At 48.6% G+C, this 26,381-nt stretch overlaps 1 protein-coding gene across 1 annotated transcript in view; it reads right to left on the bottom strand.

Moving 5' to 3' along the window:
- The window catches only part of LOC110538410 (notch receptor 3), a 45,666-nt gene extending 19,683 nt beyond the window's left edge, over positions 1 to 25,983 (bottom strand). Inside the window, exons 1-7 of the mRNA XM_036938401.1 lie at positions 25,670 to 25,983; positions 23,646 to 23,718; positions 4,994 to 5,136; positions 4,451 to 4,786; positions 2,366 to 2,722; positions 2,009 to 2,164; positions 1,703 to 1,888 (exon numbers count right to left, since the gene is read on the bottom strand). Coding sequence (XP_036794296.1) covers positions 1,703 to 1,888; positions 2,009 to 2,164; positions 2,366 to 2,722; positions 4,451 to 4,786; positions 4,994 to 5,136; positions 23,646 to 23,718; positions 25,670 to 25,733 — 1,315 coding nt within the window. The 5' untranslated portion in view covers positions 25,734 to 25,983. The remainder of the gene's footprint in view (positions 1 to 1,702; positions 1,889 to 2,008; positions 2,165 to 2,365; positions 2,723 to 4,450; positions 4,787 to 4,993; positions 5,137 to 23,645; positions 23,719 to 25,669) is intronic.
- Positions 25,984 to 26,381: the final 398 nt, after the last annotated feature.

Below are 26,381 nucleotides of genomic sequence, written 5' to 3'. Positions count from 1 at the left end.
AAACGATTCATATGGGCCCTTCTATGTCCAGGAGACGTGACTATACAGTTTCCCTATCTATCGAGGGGACTTCTAGCAGTGGAAAGAGTTAACAGTCTCAGGGGGCCACAGAAGGTTTTCAATCAACACTGCTCTTGTCAGAGTCCCAAACCACAGGGGGAACGTTAGCTTTTACTCCCAGGATGGGAAACCATCACAAATACACCTAATTGAAGTGCTGTCTGGGCTAAGGCCTGTATCACCAAACCCCACCGTGGTTCCACACGGTATTACCACTCCCTGTCCCTGGGTCATCTTCCCCTTAACAACTGTCCTATATTCAGTGGAACCGTGCTATAGAGTGTTGCAGTGTCCCCTCCATTGAGGTGAAGCTGAGTGTGGAGTGGGCCACGGCGGCTCTGAAGAGACAGAGGCGGCGTGGAATCAGGAAGAATCGGCCACTCCACATGGCGCTCCACCAGGCTAGCCGATGATGAGGAGGGTGGAGAGAGAGGAAGGGGGCTGCCTGTGGAAAATGAACGGGGAGGTGGAGGGGAAGGGGGAGGTTAGAAGCTCTGGGAAAAAGCCTCTCTCCCTTCTCTTCTCTGTATGTGTATGAGGGGTGTAAAGCGGAGCACAGAGGGGCCCTATTGTCCTGCTCCATTCCCACCACTCCACCACTCATTATTATTCACAGCACACTCCTCCCCCTCGCCTCGCTTCTCTCTCTCCCTCTCTCTCATCATCCAGCCCTATAGACCACGACTCCCATCCCTAATTTGCATAGTCCCCCAAACCAAACCCCCAGCCAGCATGCATGAACTGAGGACGGTGCCGTGCGTGAGAGTTTCAATGTGTCTGTGAAGGAGGGTCGGGAGCCTTAACTCTGTACCATTCTAACTAACACACTGGCTGGCTGTCTTACTGGGACCACCGGTGTCAAGGTTATGAGCACCTCTCTAGCCCACCACCAGCAGCAGCAGTGAGAACGTGTTACATAATAAGATCTAGTGCTGAGGGTTGATGGAGGGTTAGAGCTGTGGGTACTGCTACTCTGGGAAAGTCAAGTGTAAAGCCATCATCGTGTCTGGGGCTCAGAGGGTCTATAGTAAACAAGAGGGATGGGAGAGCAGTGAGAGATGAGATGAGACAGGACTTGGCTGTAGTTCCCTGGCTGCAGTTCCCTGGCTGAAGTTCCATAACTGTAGTTCTCTGGCTGTAATTCCCTGGCTGTAGTTCCCTGGCTGAAGTTCCCTGGCTGAAGTTCCATAGCCGTAGTTCCCTGGCTGTAGTTCCCTGGCTGTAGTTCCCTGGCTGCAGTTCCCTGGCTGAAGTTCCATAGCCGTAGTTCCCTGACTGTAGTTCCCTGGCTGAAGTTCCCTGGCTGTAGTTCCCTGGCTAAAGTTCCATAGCAGTAGTTCCCTGGCTGTAGTTCCCTGGCTGAAGTTCCATAGCTGTAGTTCCCTGGCTGAAGTTCCATAGCTGTAGTTCCCTGGCTGTAGTTCCCTGGCTGAAGTTCCATAGCTGTAGTTCCCTGGCTGTAGTTCCATAGCTGTAATTCCCTGTAGTTCCCTAGCTACACTTCTCTGTAGTTCTCTGGCTGTAGTTCCGAAGCTGTAATTCACAGTATTTCTCTGTAGTTCAGTAGCCGTAGTTCCCTGTAGTTCCCTGGCTGTAGTTCTGTGCTGTGAGGTGTCTCCAGGTGGTTGGGTTGTGGTCCTACCTGGCATGCAGATGCAGGTGAACTCTCCGATGCGGTCCAGACAGGTGGCATCGTTCTGGCAGGGCATGGACAGACACTCGTTGATGTCGATCTCACAGCGGGGGCCGGCGTAGCCTCGGCCACACTGGCACTGGAAGGACCCCTCCGTGTTCACACACTTCCCAAAGTGTTCACAGGGGTTGGCACCTGTAGGCAGAGGGAACAGGGGTCAGTGCACCCGCTCACACACAGTACATATAGGGCGGGGCCAGGTGAGATAGGACCAACACAAAGCAGAGGGCGGCGCTAAATAATATGCCCTCTTACCAATGGAACACTCGTCCATGTCCTGGTTGCAGGCTCCGCCCACGAAGCCGGCGGGACAGGTGCAGATGGCGCGCCCGTTCAGGGGGTTGGTGTCACACACGGCGCCCTCGTTACACGGGTTGCTGACACACGCGTCGTCCAGGTGACAGAGCAGACCTGAGGGAGGGGACACAGGGACAAACAGAGCCATGTCAGGAACACTGTCCTCCTGTGAGTAAACAAACAAGACGCTAACTAACATACAGCTGACTGGTTTTCCAGACCGGGATTTCAGGAAAACCAGGAAATTTGGGGAAAGTTCCTGGAATTTCACAACCCTAACAGGGACACAGAGAAACAGTGGACCAGTGGACTCACCGGTTTTCCCCACGGGACATTCGCAGAAGAAGGAAGCCACGCGGTCGTGGCAGGTGGCGCCGTTGAAGCACACGGCGGTGGCACAGTCGTCGATGTTCTCGCTGCAGTCGTCTCCCGTCCAGCCGTTGACGCACACGCAGGTGTGCCCCCCGATGGTGTTGAAGCAGGTGCCTCCGTTATGGCAGGCGTTGGGCTGCATAAGGCACTCATTGACATCCTCTGCACAGTACTGACCTGTCCACTCAGGTGAGCACTGGCAATTATAGGTGTTGACTCCATCCACACACAGGCCTCCATTCATACACCTATGCCCTGGGCAGTCGTCCACGTTCGTCTCACAGTTGTGTCCCTCAAACCCTGACGGAGCATGAGCAGAGAGCAGGGAAAGAGAGAGAGAGAGAGAGAGAGAGAGAGAGAGAGAGAGAGAGAGAGAGAGAGAGAGAGAGAGAGGGGGAGAGAGAGAGAGAGAGAGAGCAGAGAGCAGGGAAAGAGAGAGAGAGAGAGAGAGAGAGAGAGCAGAGAGCAGGGAAAGAGAGAGAGAGAGAGAGAGAGAGAGAGAGAGAGAGAGCAGGGAAAGAGAGAGAGAGAGAGAGAGAGAGAGAGAGAGAGAGAGCAGGGAAAGAGAGAGAGAGAGAGAGAGAGAGAGCAGGGAAAGAGAGAGAGAGAGAGAGAGAGAGAGAGAGAGAGAGAGAGAGAGAGAGAGAGAGAGAGAGAGGTGAGCCAAGAAGCTAAGTCTCAGGGATAATAAGCACACGAATTTGAGTTAAGTGCTCACTAACACATCCAATGCCCCCCACTTCCATTCATATGGTCTTCCTAAACATTCCCCTCTGCTTCCCACAGCCGTGGAGGTGAAGGGCAGAGAGGGGCAGTAAAAGTGTTTACATGTTCTCATGGCGTGGTGTTTCCCACAGTAGGTAGCAGCAGCAGCAGAGCACCAGGGAGGCCCCTGACACCACCGGGCTGACACACAGCGCTGTGCTGCGCTACAGAGGTCCACTACTCCCTGCCATGTTTGCTTGTTTTATAATCTCTCACAGTTTCAATGACTTCCTCTCCGGCCCAGAGACATTTCCTGTCAGCTCCCAGGAGGGAAGCCAGAAGGGCCATGAAGTAAATTCCTCCTGAAGGGAGCAGTTTGGAGTAGAGCAGCGGCCCACTCTCCTCTCCCAACCCCCGTTTGTCCCCCCCATCCCATCAACAAACTATTAATAGAGAGTGAGAGAGAATAATAGAGAGAGAAAGGCATGGGAACCTGGGAAAGACAGGGGAGTAGATCCACATCCCACCAGACAGCACTAGCAGCTACGTCAGACAGCCTGCCTGGGGAACCTGGGAAAGACAGGGGAGTAGATCCACAACCCACCAGACAGCACTAGCAGCTACGTCAGACAGCCTGCCTGGGGAACCTGGGAAAGACAGGGGAGTAGATCCACATCCCACCAGACAGCACTAGCAGCTACGTCAGACAGCCTGCCTGGGGAACCCTGGGAAAGACAGGGGAGTAGATCCACATCCCACCAGACAGCACTAGCAGCTACGTCAGACAGCCTGCCTGGGGAACCTGGGAAAGACAGGGGAGTAGATCCACATCCCACCAGACAGCACTAGCAGCTACATCACACAGCCTGCCTGGGGAACCTGGGAAAGACAGGGGAGTAGATCCACATCCCACCAGACAGCACTAGCAGCTACATCACACAGCCTGCCTGGGGAACCTGGGAAAGACAGGGGAGTAGATCCACATCCCACCAGACAGCACTAGCAGCTACGTCAGACAGCCTGCCTGGGGAACCTGGGAAAGACAGGGGAGTAGATCCACATCCCACCAGACAGCACTAGCAGCTACGTCAGACAGCCTGCCTGGGGAACCTGGGAAAGACAGGGGAGTAGATCCACAACCCACCAGACAGCACTAGCAGCTACGTCAGACAGCCTGCCTGGGGAACCCTGAGAAAGACCTGGGGTTTATAGTGGCTGGCGGGGCTCTGGGGTCTGTGTTGAGGCAATGTGTGTGTGTGTGTGTGTGTGTGTGTGTGTGTGTGTGTGTGTGTGTGTGTGTGGTCCGGTTTATGAGCAGTTTACCTGGCAGGCAAGCACAGTCGTAGGTGTGATCTCCGGTCGGGCGGCAGGTGCCCCCGTTGATGCACTGGGAGGGGGCGCAGGGCAGGGAGGACACTTCGCAGGTGCGCCCGCTGTACCCAGGTGGGCACTGGCAGCGGAAGGAACCATGGGTGTTCATGCAGAGGCCTGCGTTGAGACAGGCGCCAGACTTGCGGCACTCGTCGATATCGTTGCGGCAGTTCTTCCCCTGGAACCCGGGCGGGCAGGAACAATTATAGTGGTTATTCCAACTGGCACAGCGGGCACCATTGGCACAGGGGCTGGTGGCACAGGCGTCTATGAGGGAGCAGTCTTGACCTGTAGATAGATAAGGGATGCAATGTCTCATTATGAACATTTTAGTTAACACCTAAACCTAATATATGCTTTATAGCTTGTTATAAGCATGCATGAGCCTTCAACTGCCTTGTACTTACATACTTACATAAACGTGCACAGATCAGCTCTTTCCCACACCACTCTCTCAGGAAACACTGATCCACACGGACAGACAGACAGACGTACCTCTGAACCCTCTCTGGCACACACAGGTGAATTGTGGCATTCCGTTGGCCACCTGGCTCTTGCAGGCGGCTCCGTTGAGGCATGGCGACCGGTGACAGGGGTCCAGGCTTTGGCACAGAGGCCCGATGTACCCCGGCCGACATCTGGACAGAAATACGGAACACAGCATGTTACACCCTAGGTTAGACTGACCGACAGTCTGACAGCAGAGCAGCAGGCCTCAGAGCTGAGCAAGTTGGGAGAGAAGTGAAACTAACTAGAACTACATAAGTGTGATTTTCCAGCCAAAAGCCAGGCAGGCAACCCCGTTCCCAGCTCCCTCCCTGTTCCTGCTGCACCCCCTGACAGACACCTTGGCAGGCGCCCCTGACTCTGACTCAGACCCTGGAAGGAGTCAGTCCCCTTGGCCCTGGACTGGGTGGGTTCCATTCAGTCTGAATATTTATACTGCAAGCACACACACACACATACACATTACACACACTATTTCTAATTCGGAAACAGATGTAAGCTATCAGTCATTGTCTTTCTCTCTTGTCTGTAAAAGACAAGACACGCACTCTTCTCCGTTTCCCTCTCCCTCTGTTGTTCCCAGCTGGAAAGCATCACTCTCTCCATGCCAGTTCACATTCTTCCACCATTACTCCTTTTCCGCACTTCAGCTCTCACTTTTCCCCTCGTACGTTGAAACAAGCACGCCCAAAACCAGCAGCTTAGACCACCTGTTACATAGCTGACCTATGAGAGATGCAGACATTAGGAAACAGGACTCCACTAACACAACATTTCACTGACTGAGAGCTGCTTTGGAACGATTGTAAAGTCTAGGTGAGAAATAAATGTCTCTGCTTCCTGGGCCTCTTCCTAGCTGTTGTTTTCCAGTAACGCATCACACCATCTTGATGGATGACCAAAGCCTGAACTAAAAGTGGGCAGGTAGGGTGAGATAAACAACAGGTTCCCTGTGGCCTACTCCAGGGGCCCCAGGGGAGGGAGAGCTCGGTGAAGCAGTACCTATTGGGGTCTGTTTGAGAGGGAGGCCAGTGTGATAGGTAGATAACCCTACATCCACCCAGGGACAGGGAGCCCTGGTCCGGCGAAAGGGAATTGGCTCCACTTCAAACAGGTCGTTAAGCTGATAAGCTGATGACATGGAAGTGATGGCTGGGACCTGGCCCTCCCTCCGGGCCCGCTCTCCTATTTCACTGTAATATAACCCCCAGGCAGAAAACAACAATGGCTTTTCCTCTTCTTGTTTGCAGGAGGGGGTAGATCATCTCTGTTACTTTTTGTGCATCTTTTGTGACCTACTCTCTCTCTCCTCCTGCAATCTGCTTTTCTGACTCTGCTCTCTGACTGGGGGCCTGAGGCTAGTGCAGGGGGAGGAGGAGCTGTTCCTGACCCGTAGGGGCCACTCTTCTTGTGGGTTACCAGGCCCTGTGTGCTGAATACTGAGCCGGCCTGCTCTCTGTCTCTCTAATACACTGTGTTCCACTGGCTGCTCTGCTCCACTTCCTAAAAACAAGACTGCTCAGTGTTCTGTGGCCTTTCTTTCTACCTGCCATGACAATGGCGAGACCGAGAAGCCACAGGGCTCAGCATGGAGAGGCAGGCACACCCACATGAATGTGCAGCCGTAGAGACACACACACACCGGACCTAAAATCCAGAGAAACCCAGGAAAGTCCCCTCTACACTTTCAATGACATGCTGAGAAGAATTACCAGATTATTCAAGTACGCCGCTCTGATTAATTAGACAACCGGTCATTTTGAACAAAACTGCCATTACAGCAAAAACATAATGGTTCTTTGCAGTTGGGACAGTGTTGGGGCCTGGGAGAGTTATGCTCCTCTACATGGAAGAAGAGCAGCAATATGGAGAGAGAGAGGAGAGAGAGAGAGAGAGAGAGAGAGAGAGAGAGATAGAGAAAGAGGGGGGAGAGGTCCCTCTGGCTCGCTTAGTTTCCACGGCTACTCCTCCGTGTCCCAAAGCTCCTGCAGCATAGGCCTGGTTTTCCCTATGAACCCACTCACACGCTGGGAGGTCAGATGTCAAAGGTCACCAGTCTGATTGTAATGATAATGTCAGTCAGGCTGTGGAAAGGAGGGGGCGGAGCTGGCTGGGGGATGTGGGTGGTTGTGGGAAGGGAAGGCGGGGGTTGGGGGGATTCTGTTGGAGAGAGAATGTCTTTGGGAGGGTATGGGTGGGGTATAGAGGGGGGTCTGGTCCAGAGTGAATGTCTTTGGGAGGGTATGGGTGGGGTATAGAGGGGGGTCTGGTCCAGAGAGAAAGTCATGTCATATTTCCTGTAATCCCTCGTCCCCTGCTCTGAAAACACTCTCTCTGAATCCCATATCCCTGTTGCCCTGGCAACCTCACAGACCAACGAGCAAGCCTCACCTCCCACCTTCCCCCCCTCCCTCCCAAGCCTTCGTCCCCTTTGCTATTTGTCATGGCTTGGCTGAGTTTATTTAGAAGCAAATGAACTATGTCTGGAATCTAGGGTGTCACCGAGGAAGAAAATGAAACGCGGACAGCGCTGCGTCGGCACAAAGAGAGGTTTGGACGGACTGAGGAGGGGAAGGGGAACCGCTTGGAGGTTTTAAAACTAACAACACAGACTGACACTCAAACTCTTCTGTGGCCATTCTGTGCTGTGGCCATTTAAAACACTGAAGAAAGAATGGCTGAACAGCCATCTTTTACGGCCTGTTGTTCTGTTCTAAAGGCCTTCACAGCTCTCCTGGACAGACAGACAGACAGGGAATAACTTACAGCTACTTCTAGAAACTAGCGGATGTGAGACTGTATGTGTGTGTGTTATTTGAGGCACAGTGAATGAGACCCGGGCAGTCACACTCAAATCTTTTTGACTTCTATTCTGTGTATACGGCAGTTAAAAGTTTAAGGGAGAGAGGAGAATCTCAACCGACGACTGTGGAGAGAGCTCCATAATGTGTGGATAATACTGACTGAGAGATGTTACAATTCAGGAAGTAAGGGTGAAAGAGTCTGACTGGATTGTGAGAATAAATTAGGTGTGTGTGTGTCTGTGATTGAGCAGCAGCAGCAGTAGAGCAGGAGGGAATGCAGGGGAGAGATTGTTTGCTTTCCTTTAAAAACACACAGAGTCCAGCAGCCAAAACACACATTCTTTTGTCTAGGGCCTTGGCCATTGTCAACATGCTACTCCCGGAACACATAACTAAACCAGGTTTCTGTCAGTCTCGTTGCTGTGGAGGACGCTATTTTGTCCTGCACCTGTGGTTCAGTCATGCAGCCTTATCAGAATCTGGGAGTTCAGTTCAGACTTTTACAGCCATCTGGATTCCACCACTGTTGTGAAAGTGCTTGTCCACTGAGACTGCTGTAGTGTAGCCTAGCAGAGCAGTAGCTGTTGGACCTTCGACCAGAGTGTTAAGTGTTTAGTGGTGGGTGGAGAGAGCAGGTGTGTGTGGGGGGGGGGGGGGGGGGTGTTGCGCAACCTCTGTCAAGATTTACTGAGGGCTGACTCCTGACCTTTGAGGAAGAGAGTGCGCCAGAGCCAGACGAGGGGGAGGTCTGTGGGGTGCAGCGGGGCCCGGGGCCAGAAAAGCCAGGGTAATCTCCTCACGTCACAACAGACCTGAGGGTTAACGCCAGCTGCAGCCCCACTCAGCCCCAGCCAGCACCATGCATCTGTCCACATCTGTCAGAGAGACTCAGGCTGTCTGGTGTTGGTCCACTCTGCCAGGGCTATACTTTACTCTTGCTAGAACAATGGAGCTATTCTGCCTGGCTGGTAGACGAGGCACGAACACCAACACACACACACACACGACATTACTTCACAAACACTCACATGCAATGGAGGTACTTTTTACACCTTCAACCAAAAGGGCACCAACGACAACAAAAACAATGTAAATATTCACATGGTATAATGTGCACACACATGCAAAGAAACACCACAGTACACATCCAAACACAAGCAGGAACTTACAACCACTATAGCTGCTGGAAGAGGAGGGAGGCAGTATGGTGAGCCCATCACAGGGCTGGGGATCCACTGGGAAATGACAAAACAGGTGACAATGACATTGAGCTACTCCAACGTTCTACACTTTATGGGGGAGACTTCTGAACAACATCAAGGGACCGGGACAGACCTACCGCAAAGACCCATTAGTAACTCCTATGTTTAACATGTTGAAAAGCAGACGTTTGGTGATTTCCCCTGTGTTCAGGCTGAGCATGTGTTCTTCTCCAGATAAAGGAGATGTGATTTATGTGAGTAAATCAGGACACCTCCGTTCAGCCCGTGTGAGTGACAGTAACCCAGAGACACTTTTTCTGCTCTGTGGGTCATTGTGCAAGGTAACCTGAGCCCACCCTCTCAGACACAATACATCACCCAGCCTGACACAGGGGTCGCAGGCCAGCTCACCTGTGGACGTCACACAGTAATCTGTGACACGGTTCGACACACCACGGTCACGGCTTACAGAGCAACAAGTATGGATGGTATTGTGAACCAACCAAAAGCCCGTACAAGACAGATGGACAATAACAATAACAGGATAGAAAGCACAGCAGGGCCACCATCTTGTCATCCCCTTCAGCAGGAAGGAAGTAATCTCCAACCTCTACACTTTTGAGAACTGTCATGGAAGTTTTTTCCTTCCCTTGTTTGCGAGCTTTGGGAGGAATTTATGAAGGTATGGGAATTTGGTAACCTCCACCAAAAGTCCCTCTTAGGCAGTGTTCTGCCCACAGCAAAGCACAGCCCCCGTCAGGCAAACTCCCACCACCACCACCACCACCACCACCGTCACCACCAACATCATCACCACTGTCACCACCAACATCATCACCCCCATCACCACTGGCACCACCACCATCACCACCACCACCACCGTCACCACCACCATCATCACCACCACCACCGTCACCACCACCACCATCACCACCATCACCACCACCACCATCACCACCACCATCCCCATCACTACCACCACCACCACCACAACCATCATCACCACCACCATCATCAACACCACCACCATCACCACCACCACCACCAGGAACCAGCAGCTCCATTTCTTATTTCCTTGTGAGAGTCCATACTGACACCACACTGCCAACAAGAAGAGATCCTCTTCCCCCAACACCCCCTCTCCTCTCTCTCTCCCTGCTCTCCTCTTTCTCAGAGAGGAGCCAACAGGTTGGGGGTAGGGGAGAGTCCTGTGGGCCAAATAAAAGAGCTAAAGTAGTCAGAACTCCATTGTGTGAGGAGGGGGGGGGGGGGGGGGGGGGGGGGGGGGGCTGGAGCGGAGTGGAGGGAGGAGGGGCAGTGACCCAAACAGACAGTCTTTCAGGCCTGAGCTTACGGACCAACAGATCTCAGCTGTAGCCTGGCAACAGTAACCCATGGTTGGGGAGAGGGTGAGAGGTGAGGGGGGCATTTGGGAGAGACACAGGGTTCTGTGAAGACAGTTTGTAAAGTTCTGGAGAACATACAGTATGTACAGGTAACTTAGAGTTCAGTTAGTGACCAGATCAAACAGAATGACCATGATCAACTATAAAAGGATGTGTGTACCAGAGTTTCCCAGTTTAAAGTCCAACGTTTTATTGAACAATGGTGCTTGGCGACAGACAATGGAGGTATTGAAACGAGCAGAGGGAGGTTTGAGGAGCACCCCCATGGCATGAATATTAACCATGTGAACATTAAGACAATTAACCTCCTCTTAGAGAAAAGCAAATATGAATCTGAGCAGAAAAAAGCTGTCACTAAACGCTCTTAACCCTCGAGAGGACAAGAACACATGGGCCTATCAGTATATTTCAAACTCCTGTGGCTTTGCTCGTCTCAATGCTCTTTGTAACTCCTTGTTGTCTCTGGTCAGAAGACAACATGGTGCATTTTTGTACCTTGGCGTGACACATGTCTGCAATTGTGTAAATAAGGGCTCAGTAATGCAGTAAACACACACATTTACCTCACATTAAACTGAAATGAAGACACCAATTCTTTAGAAGACAATGCAACACTAAAGTCGATATCTTAAGAAATACCTCAAATGTCAACACCTTTTCTTCTGGAAAAAAAACTCCCTGAAATAGTTTGAATAGCAAAGCAGACATCCATAACCGCATCACATGCATCCCAGGGTCGAGGTCTTCCAAAGCATTCTTCTCAACGTGCTCCACCACAGAACCCCACCCCACCACCTAAACTGAACCAGACTGCTGCAAAGCCTGAGAAAATAAAAGGGAATTTTTCCAGCACAAAAGGCAACTTCAAAAATCAACTTCCTCACAGAGTTTCTCAACAAATGATTCCACATCATGAAATGACAGAACTTCCCTTTCAATATCTTGCCTGTTTCTCACTGTGCTGGTTCCAAGTTCATTCAGGAATAATGTATAGCCAGGCCTAAATGTGACTAATGATGATGAGACAGCATTTGTTCCAATCCAAAGACCAAGTTCATTTATCATAGTTGGCTATTCTACTCCTCGGTGAACATTTATATCACAACGACTTTGGGAGAGAGCAATGAATGGCTTCCAATATATTCAAACAAAAGCTTTTATGAAGACAGGTTGATGGATTAGAATGTGGAGTCCAAACCAAACAGAACAGCACAGAGCAGACCGTTTTACAGGAGAACCGCAGTGTGAGAATCAGAGTCATTGGAGGTATGTTTACAAGACAGGGACTATCTTCCACCGTGATAAGAAACCTGGGGGAGAACGCTAGGAAAAGGGCCAAAGAATGTCCGTTATCTCAAGCACTCTCACCAACAAACCGCTGGAGAACGTTAAGATGAAGGGTGAGGTCCTCACTTCTATCTCCTCCAACATCTCATAAACACCAAAACAAACACTCGACAACGTGGGATTCGACTTGTATCTTTCTGTAACCGTGTCTGGTTTCTATCTACTTTAAAGATGGACGATGCAGAAATCGCTCCACCATTTCCTGGTTACTAAAATTCGAATAGTTTGCCAACAATTCAGTTTATGTGACAAAACAAGCAAATATAGTGTAGAGAATCATTGTACCATCTAAACCACTGTGAAATATCCTTTCTATAACCAGAAATATTGTATTTTCAGCTGTTTGAAGCTGGTGTGCAAAATCGAAAGTAAAACTAGATTTAAGAGTAGGAAGCATAGAAAGAGCACACATAGAACAGATCTACTGCGTCTTTGACTTGCTTTCAACGAGAATGACAGATCTATAACTGATCGCCCAGATTGCCCAAAAAGTTCGATATTGCAGCTTTAATGCACCCTGCTGCTCGGCGGGTATATTAACACATTTCTGTGTTGTGGAAAGTGTGCTTGCCTTTCCTCTGGTTGTCTGAGGGAAGAACCCATCCCTTCCTCTCCTCAGCTAGTCTGGGTCTGAGAGGAGAGGGAGGGGAACACGGGGAGGAATCTCAATCGGCTGGGCTCAACCTCAGCTATTCCAATTACATGTCTCTTTAGAAGCCGTAGTCTCCCAGCAGAAAGAGAAACAAGCAGGGGATGAGACATCAGAGGAAGGCCTGTCCCTATCTAAGCACCAGATTTAGACATATAGGAACTGAAGCATAATGTAGTAATAATATAGGACTTCATTGCATATTTTCTTCCTCTTTGGGCAACACAATAATGGACAGTCTGACAATGATTATCTCAGTTGAGTGTCTGTGTCTCTGTGTCTGTCTCTGTGTCCCTGTGTCTGAGTGCTGTGTGCATGTGAGTCAGTGTTTGTTCTTTCCAAATTCCAAATACAAAACATGAAGGGTTCACATGAGAAAAACAAGCAGGCAAGTTGTACCACAATCCCTGATGATGAGTTGTGGCAGTAACATGATTGCGTAGGGAACGTTGTTGGTGGTATTGTGGTTAGTGTGGATGGAGGGGTCAAGGAGGAGGAGGGCAGAGAGCAGTGAGGAAGCTGCTTTAAGCTGCACAGACAGACAGGATGTGTGTATGAGAGCGGGTCAGAAGGCACCACTTCCTCTGATAGGGCCTGGGAACCACAGCCCCCAGTTCTCCTCCAGCCCCCATGACCCAGAAGCAGTGGGGACAAACCCCCTTCTACCCACTACCTCCTCTCTCTGCTCAGACCCAACCACCACTGTCACAGATAAATACAGGTAATCTCCCCTTAGATATACAACCACCTCGAATCTTATCTACAGGTCCAACAAGCTGAATCCACAGGTTCCTTGGGAGTGAATCTCAATTGTGTTTACTTGACTCCATGGATCCTCTCTCATGGATGCGTTTTGAGGAGGTGAGGGAAGAGGATGCAAGGAATCAAGAAATACAATTGAGATTCACCCATGGAGTCAGTGGTCTCCTCCCGACATGACGGACTGGGGATGGCTCAATCTGCCTGTCAACCAGACAGGAGTGATCTGTGGTTCCCTCCCGCTGCATGTTGGCGTGAGAGAACCTAATTGTCTGTCTATCCCACCAGTCATTCCAAACATGGCATTTTAAATGAGAGCCTGCGGTCATGGTTTTTGTAGCATTCCTGAGATGAGTGCAGGGGTGAACGGGCTGGAGGTGAGCAGGACAATACACTGAGATGAGTGCAGGGGTGAACGGGCTGGAGGTGAGCAGGACAATACACTGAGATGAGTGCAGGGGTGAACGGGCTGGAGGTGAGCAGGACAATACACTGAGATGAGTGCAGGGGTGAACGGGCTGGAGGTGAGCAGGACAATACACTGAGAGGGGGGGGGGGGGGCTGGAGCGGAGTGGAGGGAGGAGGGGCAGTGACCCAAACAGACAGTCTTTCAGGCCTGAGCTTACGGACCAACAGATCTCAGCTGTAGCCTGGCAACAGTAACCCATGGTTGGGGAGAGGGTGAGAGGTGAGGGGGGCATTTGGGAGAGACACAGGGTTCTGTGAAGACAGTTTGTAAAGTTCTGGAGAACATACAGTATGTACAGGTAACTTAGAGTTCAGTTAGTGACCAGATCAAACAGAATGACCATGATCAACTATAAAAGGATGTGTGTACCAGAGTTTCCCAGTTTAAAGTCCAACGTTTTATTGAACAATGGTGCTTGGCGACAGACAATGGAGGTATTGAAACGAGCAGAGGGAGGTTTGAGGAGCACCCCCATGGCATGAATATTAACCATGTGAACATTAAGACAATTAACCTCCTCTTAGAGAAAAGCAAATATGAATCTGAGCAGAAAAAAGCTGTCACTAAACGCTCTTAACCCTCGAGAGGACAAGAACACATGGGCCTATCAGTATATTTCAAACTCCTGTGGCTTTGCTCGTCTCAATGCTCTTTGTAACTCCTTGTTGTCTCTGGTCAGAAGACAACATGGTGCATTTTTGTACCTTGGCGTGACACATGTCTGCAATTGTGTAAATAAGGGCTCAGTAATGCAGTAAACACACACATTTACCTCACATTAAACTGAAATGAAGACACCAATTCTTTAGAAGACAATGCAACACTAAAGTCGATATCTTAAGAAATACCTCAAATGTCAACACCTTTTCTTCTGGAAAAAAAACTCCCTGAAATAGTTTGAATAGCAAAGCAGACATCCATAACCGCATCACATGCATCCCAGGGTCGAGGTCTTCCAAAGCATTCTTCTCAACGTGCTCCACCACAGAACCCCACCCCACCACCTAAACTGAACCAGACTGCTGCAAAGCCTGAGAAAATAAAAGGGAATTTTTCCAGCACAAAAGGCAACTTCAAAAATCAACTTCCTCACAGAGTTTCTCAACAAATGATTCCACATCATGAAATGACAGAACTTCCCTTTCAATATCTTGCCTGTTTCTCACTGTGCTGGTTCCAAGTTCATTCAGGAATAATGTATAGCCAGGCCTAAATGTGACTAATGATGATGAGACAGCATTTGTTCCAATCCAAAGACCAAGTTCATTTATCATAGTTGGCTATTCTACTCCTCGGTGAACATTTATATCACAACGACTTTGGGAGAGAGCAATGAATGGCTTCCAATATATTCAAACAAAAGCTTTTATGAAGACAGGTTGATGGATTAGAATGTGGAGTCCAAACCAAACAGAACAGCACAGAGCAGACCGTTTTACAGGAGAACCGCAGTGTGAGAATCAGAGTCATTGGAGGTATGTTTACAAGACAGGGACTATCTTCCACCGTGATAAGAAACCTGGGGGAGAACGCTAGGAAAAGGGCCAAAGAATGTCCGTTATCTCAAGCACTCTCACCAACAAACCGCTGGAGAACGTTAAGATGAAGGGTGAGGTCCTCACTTCTATCTCCTCCAACATCTCATAAACACCAAAACAAACACTCGACAACGTGGGATTCGACTTGTATCTTTCTGTAACCGTGTCTGGTTTCTATCTACTTTAAAGATGGACGATGCAGAAATCGCTCCACCATTTCCTGGTTACTAAAATTCGAATAGTTTGCCAACAATTCAGTTTATGTGACAAAACAAGCAAATATAGTGTAGAGAATCATTGTACCATCTAAACCACTGTGAAATATCCTTTCTATAACCAGAAATATTGTATTTTCAGCTGTTTGAAGCTGGTGTGCAAAATCGAAAGTAAAACTAGATTTAAGAGTAGGAAGCATAGAAAGAGCACACATAGAACAGATCTACTGCGTCTTTGACTTGCTTTCAACGAGAATGACAGATCTATAACTGATCGCCCAGATTGCCCAAAAAGTTCGATATTGCAGCTTTAATGCACCCTGCTGCTCGGCGGGTATATTAACACATTTCTGTGTTGTGGAAAGTGTGCTTGCCTTTCCTCTGGTTGTCTGAGGGAAGAACCCATCCCTTCCTCTCCTCAGCTAGTCTGGGTCTGAGAGGAGAGGGAGGGGAACACGGGGAGGAATCTCAATCGGCTGGGCTCAACCTCAGCTATTCCAATTACATGTCTCTTTAGAAGCCGTAGTCTCCCAGCAGAAAGAGAAACAAGCAGGGGATGAGACATCAGAGGAAGGCCTGTCCCTATCTAAGCACCAGATTTAGACATATAGGAACTGAAGCATAATGTAGTAATAATATAGGACTTCATTGCATATTTTCTTCCTCTTTGGGCAACACAATAATGGACAGTCTGACAATGATTATCTCAGTTGAGTGTCTGTGTCTCTGTGTCTGTCTCTGTGTCCCTGTGTCTGAGTGCTGTGTGCATGTGAGTCAGTGTTTGTTCTTTCCAAATTCCAAATACAAAACATGAAGGGTTCACATGAGAAAAACAAGCAGGCAAGTTGTACCACAATCCCTGATGATGAGTTGTGGCAGTAACATGATTGCGTAGGGAACGTTGTTGGTGGTATTGTGGTTAGTGTGGATGGAGGGGTCAAGGAGGAGGAGGGCAGAGAGCAGTGAGGAAGCTGCTTTAAGCTGCACAGACAGACAGGATGTGTGTATGAGAGCGGGTCAGAAGGCACCACTTCCTCTGATAGGGCCTGGGAACCACAGCCCCCAGTTCTCCTCCAGCCCCCATGACCCAGAAGCAGTGGGGACAAACCCCCTTCTACCCACTACCTCCTCTCTCTGCTCAGACCCAACCACCACTGTCACAGATAAATACAGGTAATCTCCCCTTAGATATACAACCACCTCGAATCTTATCTACAGGTCCAACAAGCTGAATCCACAGGTTCCTTGGGAGTGAATCTCAATTGTGTTTACTTGACTCCATGGATCCTCTCTCATGGATGCGTTTTGAGGAGGTGAGGGAAGAGGATGCAAGGAATCAAGAAATACAATTGAGATTCACCCATGGAGTCAGTGGTCTCCTCCCGACATGACGGACTGGGGATGGCTCAATCTGCCTGTCAACCAGACAGGAGTGATCTGTGGTTCCCTCCCGCTGCATGTTGGCGTGAGAGAACCTAATTGTCTGTCTATCCCACCAGTCATTCCAAACATGGCATTTTAAATGAGAGCCTGCGGTCATGGTTTTTGTAGCATTCCTGAGATGAGTGCAGGGGTGAACGGGCTGGAGGTGAGCAGGACAATACACTGAGATGAGTGCAGGGGTGAACGGGCTGGAGGTGAGCAGGACAATACACTGAGATGAGTGCAGGGGTGAACGGGCTGGAGGTGAGCAGGACAATACACTGAGATGAGTGCAGGGGTGAACGGGCTGGAGGTGAGCAGGACAATACACTGAGATGAGTGCAGGGGTGAACGGGCTGGAGGTGAGCAGGACAATACACTGAGAGGACTGCAGGGGTGAACGGGCAGGAGGTGAGCAGGACAATACACTGAGATGACTGCAGGGGTGAACGGGCTGGAGGTGAGCAGGACAATACACTGAGATGACTGCAGGGGTGAACGGGCTGGAGGTGAGCAGGACAATACACTGAGAGGACTGCAGGGGTGAACGGGCAGGAGGTGAGCAGGACAATACACTGAGATGAGTGCAGGGGTGAACGGGCTGGAGGTGAGCAGGACAATACACTGAGATGACTGCAGGGGTGAACGGGCTGGAGGTGAGCAGGACAATACACTGAGATGAGTGCAGGGGTGAACGGGCTGGAGGTGAGCAGGACAATACACTGAGAGGACTGCAGGGGTGAACGGGCAGGAGGTGAGCAGGACAATACACTGAGATGACTGCAGGGGTGAACGGGCTGGAAGTGAGCAGGACAATACACTGAGATGACTGCAGGGGTGAACGGGCTGGAGGTGAGCAGGACAATACACTGAGATGAGTGCAGGGGTGAACGGGCAGGAGGTGAGCAGGACAATACACTGAGATGACTGCAGGGGTGAACGGGCTGTAGGTGAGCAGGACAATACACTGAGAGGACTGCAGGGGTGAACGGGCTGGAGGTGAGCAGGACAATACACTGAGATGACTGCAGGGGTGAACGGGCTGGAGGTGAGCAGGACAATACACTGAGATGAGTGCAGGGGTGAACGGGCTGGAGGTGAGCAGGACAATACATTGAGATGACTGCAGGGGTGAACGGGCTGGAGGTGAGCAGGACAATACACTGAGAGGAGCAGCGGAGAGGAAAGGAGGAATCTCACTAAAGCATTCCTCTCTAATCCAGCGTGAAGACGCCAGAGAAAACACTACCAGCCCCAAGGTGTTCCAGGCAAAGCCAACAGTAATAACTAACTAACTGTGTTGTCTGCCTGCTTCGCTCTGCCTGTCACCGTGTGACTGCCCACTGGGGTTTTTGTTGTTGTTGTTGAATCAACATTGTTTCCACGTCATTGCAACAAAACAAAATCAGTGTGATGACGTTTAATCAACGTGGAAAACTGATTGGATTTGCCAAAAGTCATCATTTTAAGGGAATTTAGTGTTTTTTTGTACCTAAATCCAATGACATGGTGATTTTTTTTGTTGATTTCATTTTGAATTCATGTTAGTTGACAACTCAACCAAATGTACATCAAAACTGTTGTTGAAATGACATCTGTGCGCAGTGAGTGGGGAATGTGTGTACATCTCTCTTTCAAGGTGAACTGGCTCTGTTCAGGGGTACTGTACAGGATTACATGTCAGGGATGGGCAACTTCAATGGGGGCGGGGGTCACAAAACGCTGAACTCGTCATGGGAAGGGGGGGGGGTCTGCATACCTGCATCCATACCCACACATGCAACCTTTTGGGGGCCCTAAGCGAAATTTGAAGTTTTAGAGTTCATTTCCTGCAATTCTACTCATTTTGCCATGGGGCGGAGAGAAATGTTTGCAGTTTTTAATATGATATCTGACTGAGATTGACTAACAAAATCAATTGGGGCCGCCCGGTCGGTAATTCCACCGTGATTACTACAAGTTTAGATAGCTGGCCGCAAGACTAACTTACAATCTAAAATATGTTTGCTGACCAGGGCTAATTGAGTGACCGCCAGTTACCCATCCAAATCAAATCCCTGGTCTATCTGGTTTGGATCCAAATGACAATAATCACATTCAACAGAACCTGATGCATTTTTCATGAGAATACTCTGAATTCTGCTCAGGTTTTTCTTTCCTCATGGCAACTGAAAATAAAGCAAACATTAACACATAACACCCTACTACACAGAGACCCTACTACACAGAGACCCTAGGACACAGAGACCCTACTACACAGAGACCCTACTACACAGAGACCCTACTACACAGAGACTCTAGGACACAGAGACCCTACTACACAGAGACCATACTACACAGAGACTCTACTACACAGATCTCCTAGGACACAGAGACCATACTACACAAAGACCCTCGGACACAGAGACTCTACTACACAGAGCTCCTAGGATACAGAGACCCAACTACACAGAGACTATACACACACACACACACACACACAGGCTGAAGTGGCTGTTCCCTATGAAACTGAACAACTGTCCTTCGTTCATCATGTTCTAAGAGTCCGGGAGCTTCCATGGAGGTCATTAAAACACAACACTTACAATTTATAGACGTCACTCTGCTACTGAGGTCACATCACAGCTATTAATAACACACAGAGCCACTGTTTCCATCCCTCTATCCGCCTGGCCTCACAGACAGAGGGGAGAGAGAGAGAGAGAGAGAGAGAAGAACATATCTTTCAGATCCATCCCTCCCTGCCAGAGGATCTGAAGCCATTGTGCAATCTGCGGTGGGGTCCACCACTGTGGGCTTTGAGAGACACAACACACAGAGGATAGATAAACCATTGGAGGAGCTGGGGAAAAACACACAGAGACAAAGAGCGTTCATCCCCAATAGCAGTGAGAGAGAAAGGGAGCATGTTCAGAGAAGAGGAGGCCTGTGGGCTGGTCCGCCGGCCGGCTCCATTCCTCCACGCACGAGCCCGTCTCTCCCAGCATGCGGCCAGCAGGCCGCTCAATGGCAGCACCTGGCCCTTCGCTTCTCCCCCTTTGTCAAAGATCTGACTTCACTGGATTACCATCACAACATCCACCAGCTGTCTCCCCCCCACCCAATTCTTCCAGCTGGATCCACTCTGAATGTCACCCTCTCAATCTACCTAATTATCTCTGACACTCCAGCGTTGCACATTCCATCTACACACAGACATACAGGGGCAGGGCGGAGCAGAGGGGACCCGTGGCCCTTCAACTGACTGCTCACCTAGAGGGCCACTCTCCCTGTGATAGCCAACCTCTTCACCATCAAGTGCACCACACGTCTGTCTGTCTGTCTCTGGGCTTTGTGCTCCCTTGGTCTTGTGTTCAATTATGGGATTCAGAGACAGAATGAGGGACAGACAGAACAACAACATTCTGTCCAATGATGTGTGTATGTTTTGTACTTTCCCCAACCATCCAGGATGCTGATGTAAGCAGGTGCATCAAGAGAAGAGAAAAGATTAGCTAAGACTCAAACTATGACTCAACAGGGAGTATCATTCCCTGAAGCCAATGTACTGGATCCAATAGACAGACAGGGCCACAGCAGTGAACCATGAGGGGGGCACACAGACAGGGCCACAGCAGTGAACCATGAGGGGGCCACACAGACAGGGCCACAGCAGTGAACCATGAGGGGGCCACACAGACAGGGCCACAGCAGTGAACCATGAGGGGGCCAAACAGACAGGGCCACAGCAGTGAACCATGAGGGGGCCAGACAGACAGGGCCACAGCAGTGAACCATGAGAGGGCCACACAGACAGGGCCACAGCAGTGAACCATGAGAGGGCCACACAGACAGGGCGACAGCAGTGAACCGTGAGAGGGCCACACAGACAGGGCCACAGCAATGAACCATGAGAGGGCCACACAGACAGGGCCACAGCAGTGAACCATGAGAGGGCCACACAGACAGGGCTACAGCAGTGAACCATGAGGGGGCCAGACAGACAGGGCCACAGCAGTGAACCATGAGAGGGCCACACAGACAGTGCCACAGCAGTGAACCATGAGAGGGCCAGACAGACAGGGCCACAGCAGTGAACCATGAGAGGGCCACACAGACAGGGCCACAACAGTGAACCATGAGAGGGCCACACAGACAGTGCCACAGCAGTGAACCATGAGGGGGCCACACAGACAGTGCCACAGCAGTGAACCATGAGGGGGCCACACAGACAGGGCCACAGCAGTGAACCAAGAGGGGGCCAGACAGACAGGGCCACAGCAGTGAACCATGAGGGGGCCACACAGACAGGGCCACAGCAGTGAACCATGAGGGGGCCAGACAGACAGGGCTAACAGGGAGGGAGCAAAGCTTCATGGTTCTGGCATGCTTAGAGGAGAGTTTAGTATCATGTCTTTATGTTTGCCAACCAGACAGAGGATACATTGGTATCTGGGACAGTAACAATGACAATAAAAAAATATATAGAATATTACTGTCACCTGAGAACAGAGGAAAATAATACCCATGCTGCACAACTTCAGAGAAGGACCTGATCAACAGCTTCTGCTCTGAAACATCAGGTTGGAAAATCCACAGGTTGATTTCAAACAGAGAGCTAATGGCTAGTTTGCCCTCTGTGATTTTCAGGTAAAATCTCACGTGTCTCACCAGCGCTCTACAATTTCTTCCTAAAGCTACCACTTTTATCTCTATCTTCTATTTCTCTCTCTCTCTCTCCATTCCTCACTCTCCTGTGCCCTTTCCATTTCTCACCCTCTCCCCAGCTCTCAGCTCTCCTGATGGTGTACGGTTGCAGTCGTGTATCTGGGGGAAGAAAGGATCTTTTCTGCTGTTGTGGTTCTCCAGTTACACTGGGATCCCAGGGGATGGGGTGAGGTGGGTCCTCCAGTCGCCTCTGTCTAGGACTGGTTTGACCACTCCGCTCCCCCGTTGGCCGGGCTGAGGCGTCGCTGCCTGTCCCGGTCATGGCCCTGCTGTGGGCGTGTTACCATTTTGTGTGGTACGGCATTTAGATTTCCTATTGGGAATCTCTTCTATGTCTCGCTGTTGACACTGACCCAGAGGGGTGATTACGCATGAATGGATAGCCCTCCACGCCCCATACATATAGACACAGAGCGCCAAAAAAAGCTGAGGAACACAAATCATGAACACACTACACACTCTCTGAGAAGTGAACACTAACCCAGAGACGTCACGCCATTAGAGTTGGGAGACGAATGAACACGCTCGGTCCAAGTGTTTAACTATGTACAATGATACAGTCATGACCCGTGGAAGGTTGAAGCATAGGCTAGTTGGTAGCAGAGTTATGTGAAGACACACAAGTCTTTAGCTCCAGAAAGTCTAAGCAGTTTGAAAACAGAAGAGAGCTCCTCTCACAAAGAACAGCTTGAGGAGCTATTAACACAATTACACATATACCCACCGCTTCCACTGCTTTAGGTAATGATTTGAGAACTATATTGTAATTTGTTGGTGACTGGCTTCACGTGCGTTTACACAGACACTACCTGACACTTTTATACCTTTATGCGCTGTCTGTGACTGATCTTTTAAAATGGCCATGTTTTCAGACAGGTCAGAACTGGGATGTAAGTAATGAGATGGCAGTGTGGAATGTTCCAGGCAAGCAGCAACTATAGTATTGACTACTGTGGTGGAATCAGTGGTCAATCACTAGCCTACATGGGGAGCTACTATATAGCCTGGTTGAGAAACTCTACTGAGCATCAGAATGATGCTTGGTGATGTCAAATAGCCTTTGGCTCAACTGTAGCATGAAGGTGAGGGTCTTGTCACCAACCAAGTCCTAAAAACGACTGTAGTGGAGGGAAGCTGCCTGTCAGCCAATCTCATCGGACAAAAGTAAAAACCAAAGGAACCAAGTATTATTGTTCCATCCAATTCTCAGCTCTGGTCCAACTTCAAACACTAATGCATTATAGGCTTTGGTTTTCCCAATGGTGAAAAGCCTAATGGCTCCCTCACCATCATCACACTGTATTTATCCTAACTACTGAGATTGTTTCCCACGTAGCCCCCTCATCTATTGGAAAAACAAAGAGCCCTAATCACTGTGAATGAGTGTGAGAGCTCACACAGAACATGTCCAAATCAGGCGGGAAAGTAAAAACAGCAGCCCCGGGCTCTCTCATGATAACAATCGTGTTGCTTCACCGATATAGAAACCGTGGGAAACTCTCAAAATGAATTCTGCTGGTTACGAAACAATCCATGGAATTGCTTATAAGGAACACCTTAGTCATGCTATGACCAGTTTAATACTGTAGTTTATGGTCCACAAAGCTCTTCATCTTCAACAGGTGCAACTCCAAGTGAACGTGTGTCACAAGCCAAACAAGTCCAGGCTGGAACACTCCATTCAACCTGTCTGTATGTATCCATGTGTTGTTCATTACACACATTACACCCCAAGTAGTGGTTCGACTGCAGACTGAAACAGTAAGCATGTCAAATGTTCACCTTAAACACGTGCCATTGTCCACATAGTATCGATAACCACCAAGCACTTGGCTGAGTTCCAGCCCATTGTGAGCGCTGTGCAGCTCAAGTTGTATGCAATGCAATGATTTACTAACCAACGCTAAATAACACAAGTTCTGCATACTGATACAAATGACTAAACTATGCCTACTTGAACCGTTTCTACCCCATAAATGCTCAACTAATCCTGAGAGCCTACTCATATGCCTGGGCCTATTCTGTTTTCAGAGTTCCTCCTCATCATGTCACAATTTAGATCAATGTAGGCCTGCAGTGATTTCGTACATGTGTGATCCATAAAACATGATGTTGCACTTACATGCATCGCGAGGGTGAGTCTATGCACGTTCCTCCATTGTCACATGGTCTGTATTTATCCACGCAGCGGAATCCTGTGGAGAGGAAGGAGAGATGAAGGGAGTCCGACCCATGGTGATCAGGCCCTTTTCTCAGGGCAGGTTTGAAATATTAATTTAATCCAGACATTTGATGGAGCAGCCTAAATTATTTGTGGGAGGAGAAGTGGCCATCTAAAAAAAATATGTATATATATAATCAAATTACATTTCTCCTCCGTTCAGAATCAATCATTCCAACATACCGGTGAGCCATGTGCTGGATTTCAAACATGTTGCTCTTGGCTAGACAGTTCCATTTTCCCACTCGTTAAAATGACACTTTATGGACACACCCGCTTACATGGGTACGCTTATGTTTACTTTCTTGGCAAGAGCTGATAGCGTTATCTGCGACTGAATGCAGATGCATGCTGAGATGGATGTAGACAGAGAAACGAGATAGGATTCCATTTCTTTTTCATAGATTCAAAATCTTTTTTAGTAATAATAGGTTTGATTTGGTAATTATTGACTATGTGGGATAACTATACGAGTATCTGCCAACCCGTTTAGTTGAGGGTAGGCATAGCATATAAGCCAATGAATGGTTTCCATAATTTGTTTAATTACAGTGTAATGTAGCCGACTCAAGTTGATTAATGTTCAGGGTTATTGCAAGATAATTAATTTATTCAGAGTTCAACTATGAGCTTCCATGTATACAACCAATCAAATTTTGCTACCATAAACTTTTATTTTACAGGATGTCAACATAATAGACCTATAGGTTACTTTCTCAACAGTAGGCCTAGTTCAAAGGATTTTCGCGCACAAACAGATATGAAACTCACAACCCCATCAAACATCCATCCAAAAGGTTTGTGAGCCATATGTGGATGCTTATTACACAGCATAGACAGATGCATGACCTTTTTTTAATCATGTTAAATGATATTCTAGCACTCATCCCATCCCCCACAACAACAAAGTTCAATTGTTAAAAGCTCTTTGTTCAGATAAGGGGGGGGGGGGGGGGGTTGCCTCATCACCCCCCTTCACTCACAAACAAATCTCACCCTATACCCCCACGAACGAGGATAATAGACTTGAATGAAATAGGGAAAATACTTATCTCCTACAAGACATACATATGGAATTCCGTTTTTATGTGAGTGAACCGTGCTTCTAGCCTACAACTTGTGGACGAATGCACGAAGTAACTTTCTTTCAATTATTCCATTCCGCGTTCCGTTCTTGCGGGCTTGCTTGCACAGCGCTGCCAGCGGCACTCCATACTATCGCTTGTAATTAAGTTCTCACCGTGGCGATCAGCCTCGCAAAGTTACCCACAGAGACGCATACCAATCCCGCAGAGAGAAGCGGATTCTTTGCTGTTATCGGATGCAATCTGTAAACAAAAATCTCACCCACACAATAGAACATGCAACATTTGTATCAACCTCCACAAAACACCTCCCAACTTCCTTCCATTGAACACATTGGGCTTTGTTACTCAAACACTGCTAGAAGTTAGAATAACTTCAGGGGGCAAATATTCCAGGATAGAATCCTCCTTGTTCACTACCAGTCTGCAAAGAACATTATGCAAATACAAAGTTTCGTAGCCTATTACTGTAGGCTATACAACAACGAATGTTGGTTCTCCAGTTATTAACCCGTTATAATAGCCTTCGTATGTGTTAGAAATCGAACTTTGAACGGCACTAACAACCAACTATGCTTTTGTAAATGAAATGCTTAAAATAAATATTTGTAGCCAAGACTAGAGATCAGCTAGCATGTTGTCTGGCATGTGCTTCAATCTGATGCCATTTAAATTGCGCAGCGCACAGGTGACCAAATGTAATGTTAACAATTTGTGAAGGGGGGAAAACAGAAAAAGCTAGAATATGTCCAGACTTGTCTGCTAGCCAAATTTAGAAAAAAGCTCACATACACATTAATTGAAATTTATGTGACTGTCAAATAAATTAATTGTCCTTACCTTCGCAATTATGGACCAAGAATAACATTGCTAAAAATATCCAAACTTTATAATTCCCCCCCATCTCGGTGGAAATTTGTCCCAACTCTTCTCTTTGAAGTGTTAACTTAGCAGTAATACATCCTTTGAGTTCACCGAGAGATAAAAGTTCCAAGAGGCAGTGTCTGGGATCTTCAAAAAGTTCATTAATCAATTAAAAGTAAAAACGGTGTATAAATCGTACAGGTCCTATCCCGTATTAGCATTCGCAGCTCGGACGCGGCTGCTGTGCGTCTCCTCCTGGAACTTTTGAAAAACTATTTTTTCTTCTCAGCTTGAAGTCTGCGCTGGGAAACAACTTGGTATTACTCCGCCCTCCTTTCCTCCCCTTTCCACTTGCAGTAAGGGGTTACACTCCGCTCAAGACAAATAGTCCGCAAGCCACCCCTCAATGGACCGGGTAAAGTGTTTTTTATATGTCATTAGCAACATTTAGGGAGAGACCAGTCTTGTTGCCTTTCAAGAGTATCACATATAACGGTACCATTGAGGTATCTCTCACTTTAAAATAATTTCAAAGAAACAGTAAATTATCTAATTAATATGACAGCACGTTAAGACATAAATGTAGACAGTCAGTTTATACTGGCACTTTATATTGAGTTTTTTCAGCATTGTAATGGATCTGTAATAGCCAATCTAGAGTAGACTTACATTAAAAAGTTGTGAGCTC

This window comes from Oncorhynchus mykiss, chromosome 12, assembly GCF_013265735.2.
Source record: "Oncorhynchus mykiss isolate Arlee chromosome 12, USDA_OmykA_1.1, whole genome shotgun sequence".
Taxonomy (NCBI): Eukaryota; Metazoa; Chordata; class Actinopteri; order Salmoniformes; family Salmonidae; genus Oncorhynchus; species Oncorhynchus mykiss.
This window is presented reverse-complemented; position numbering and strand designations above follow the sequence as displayed.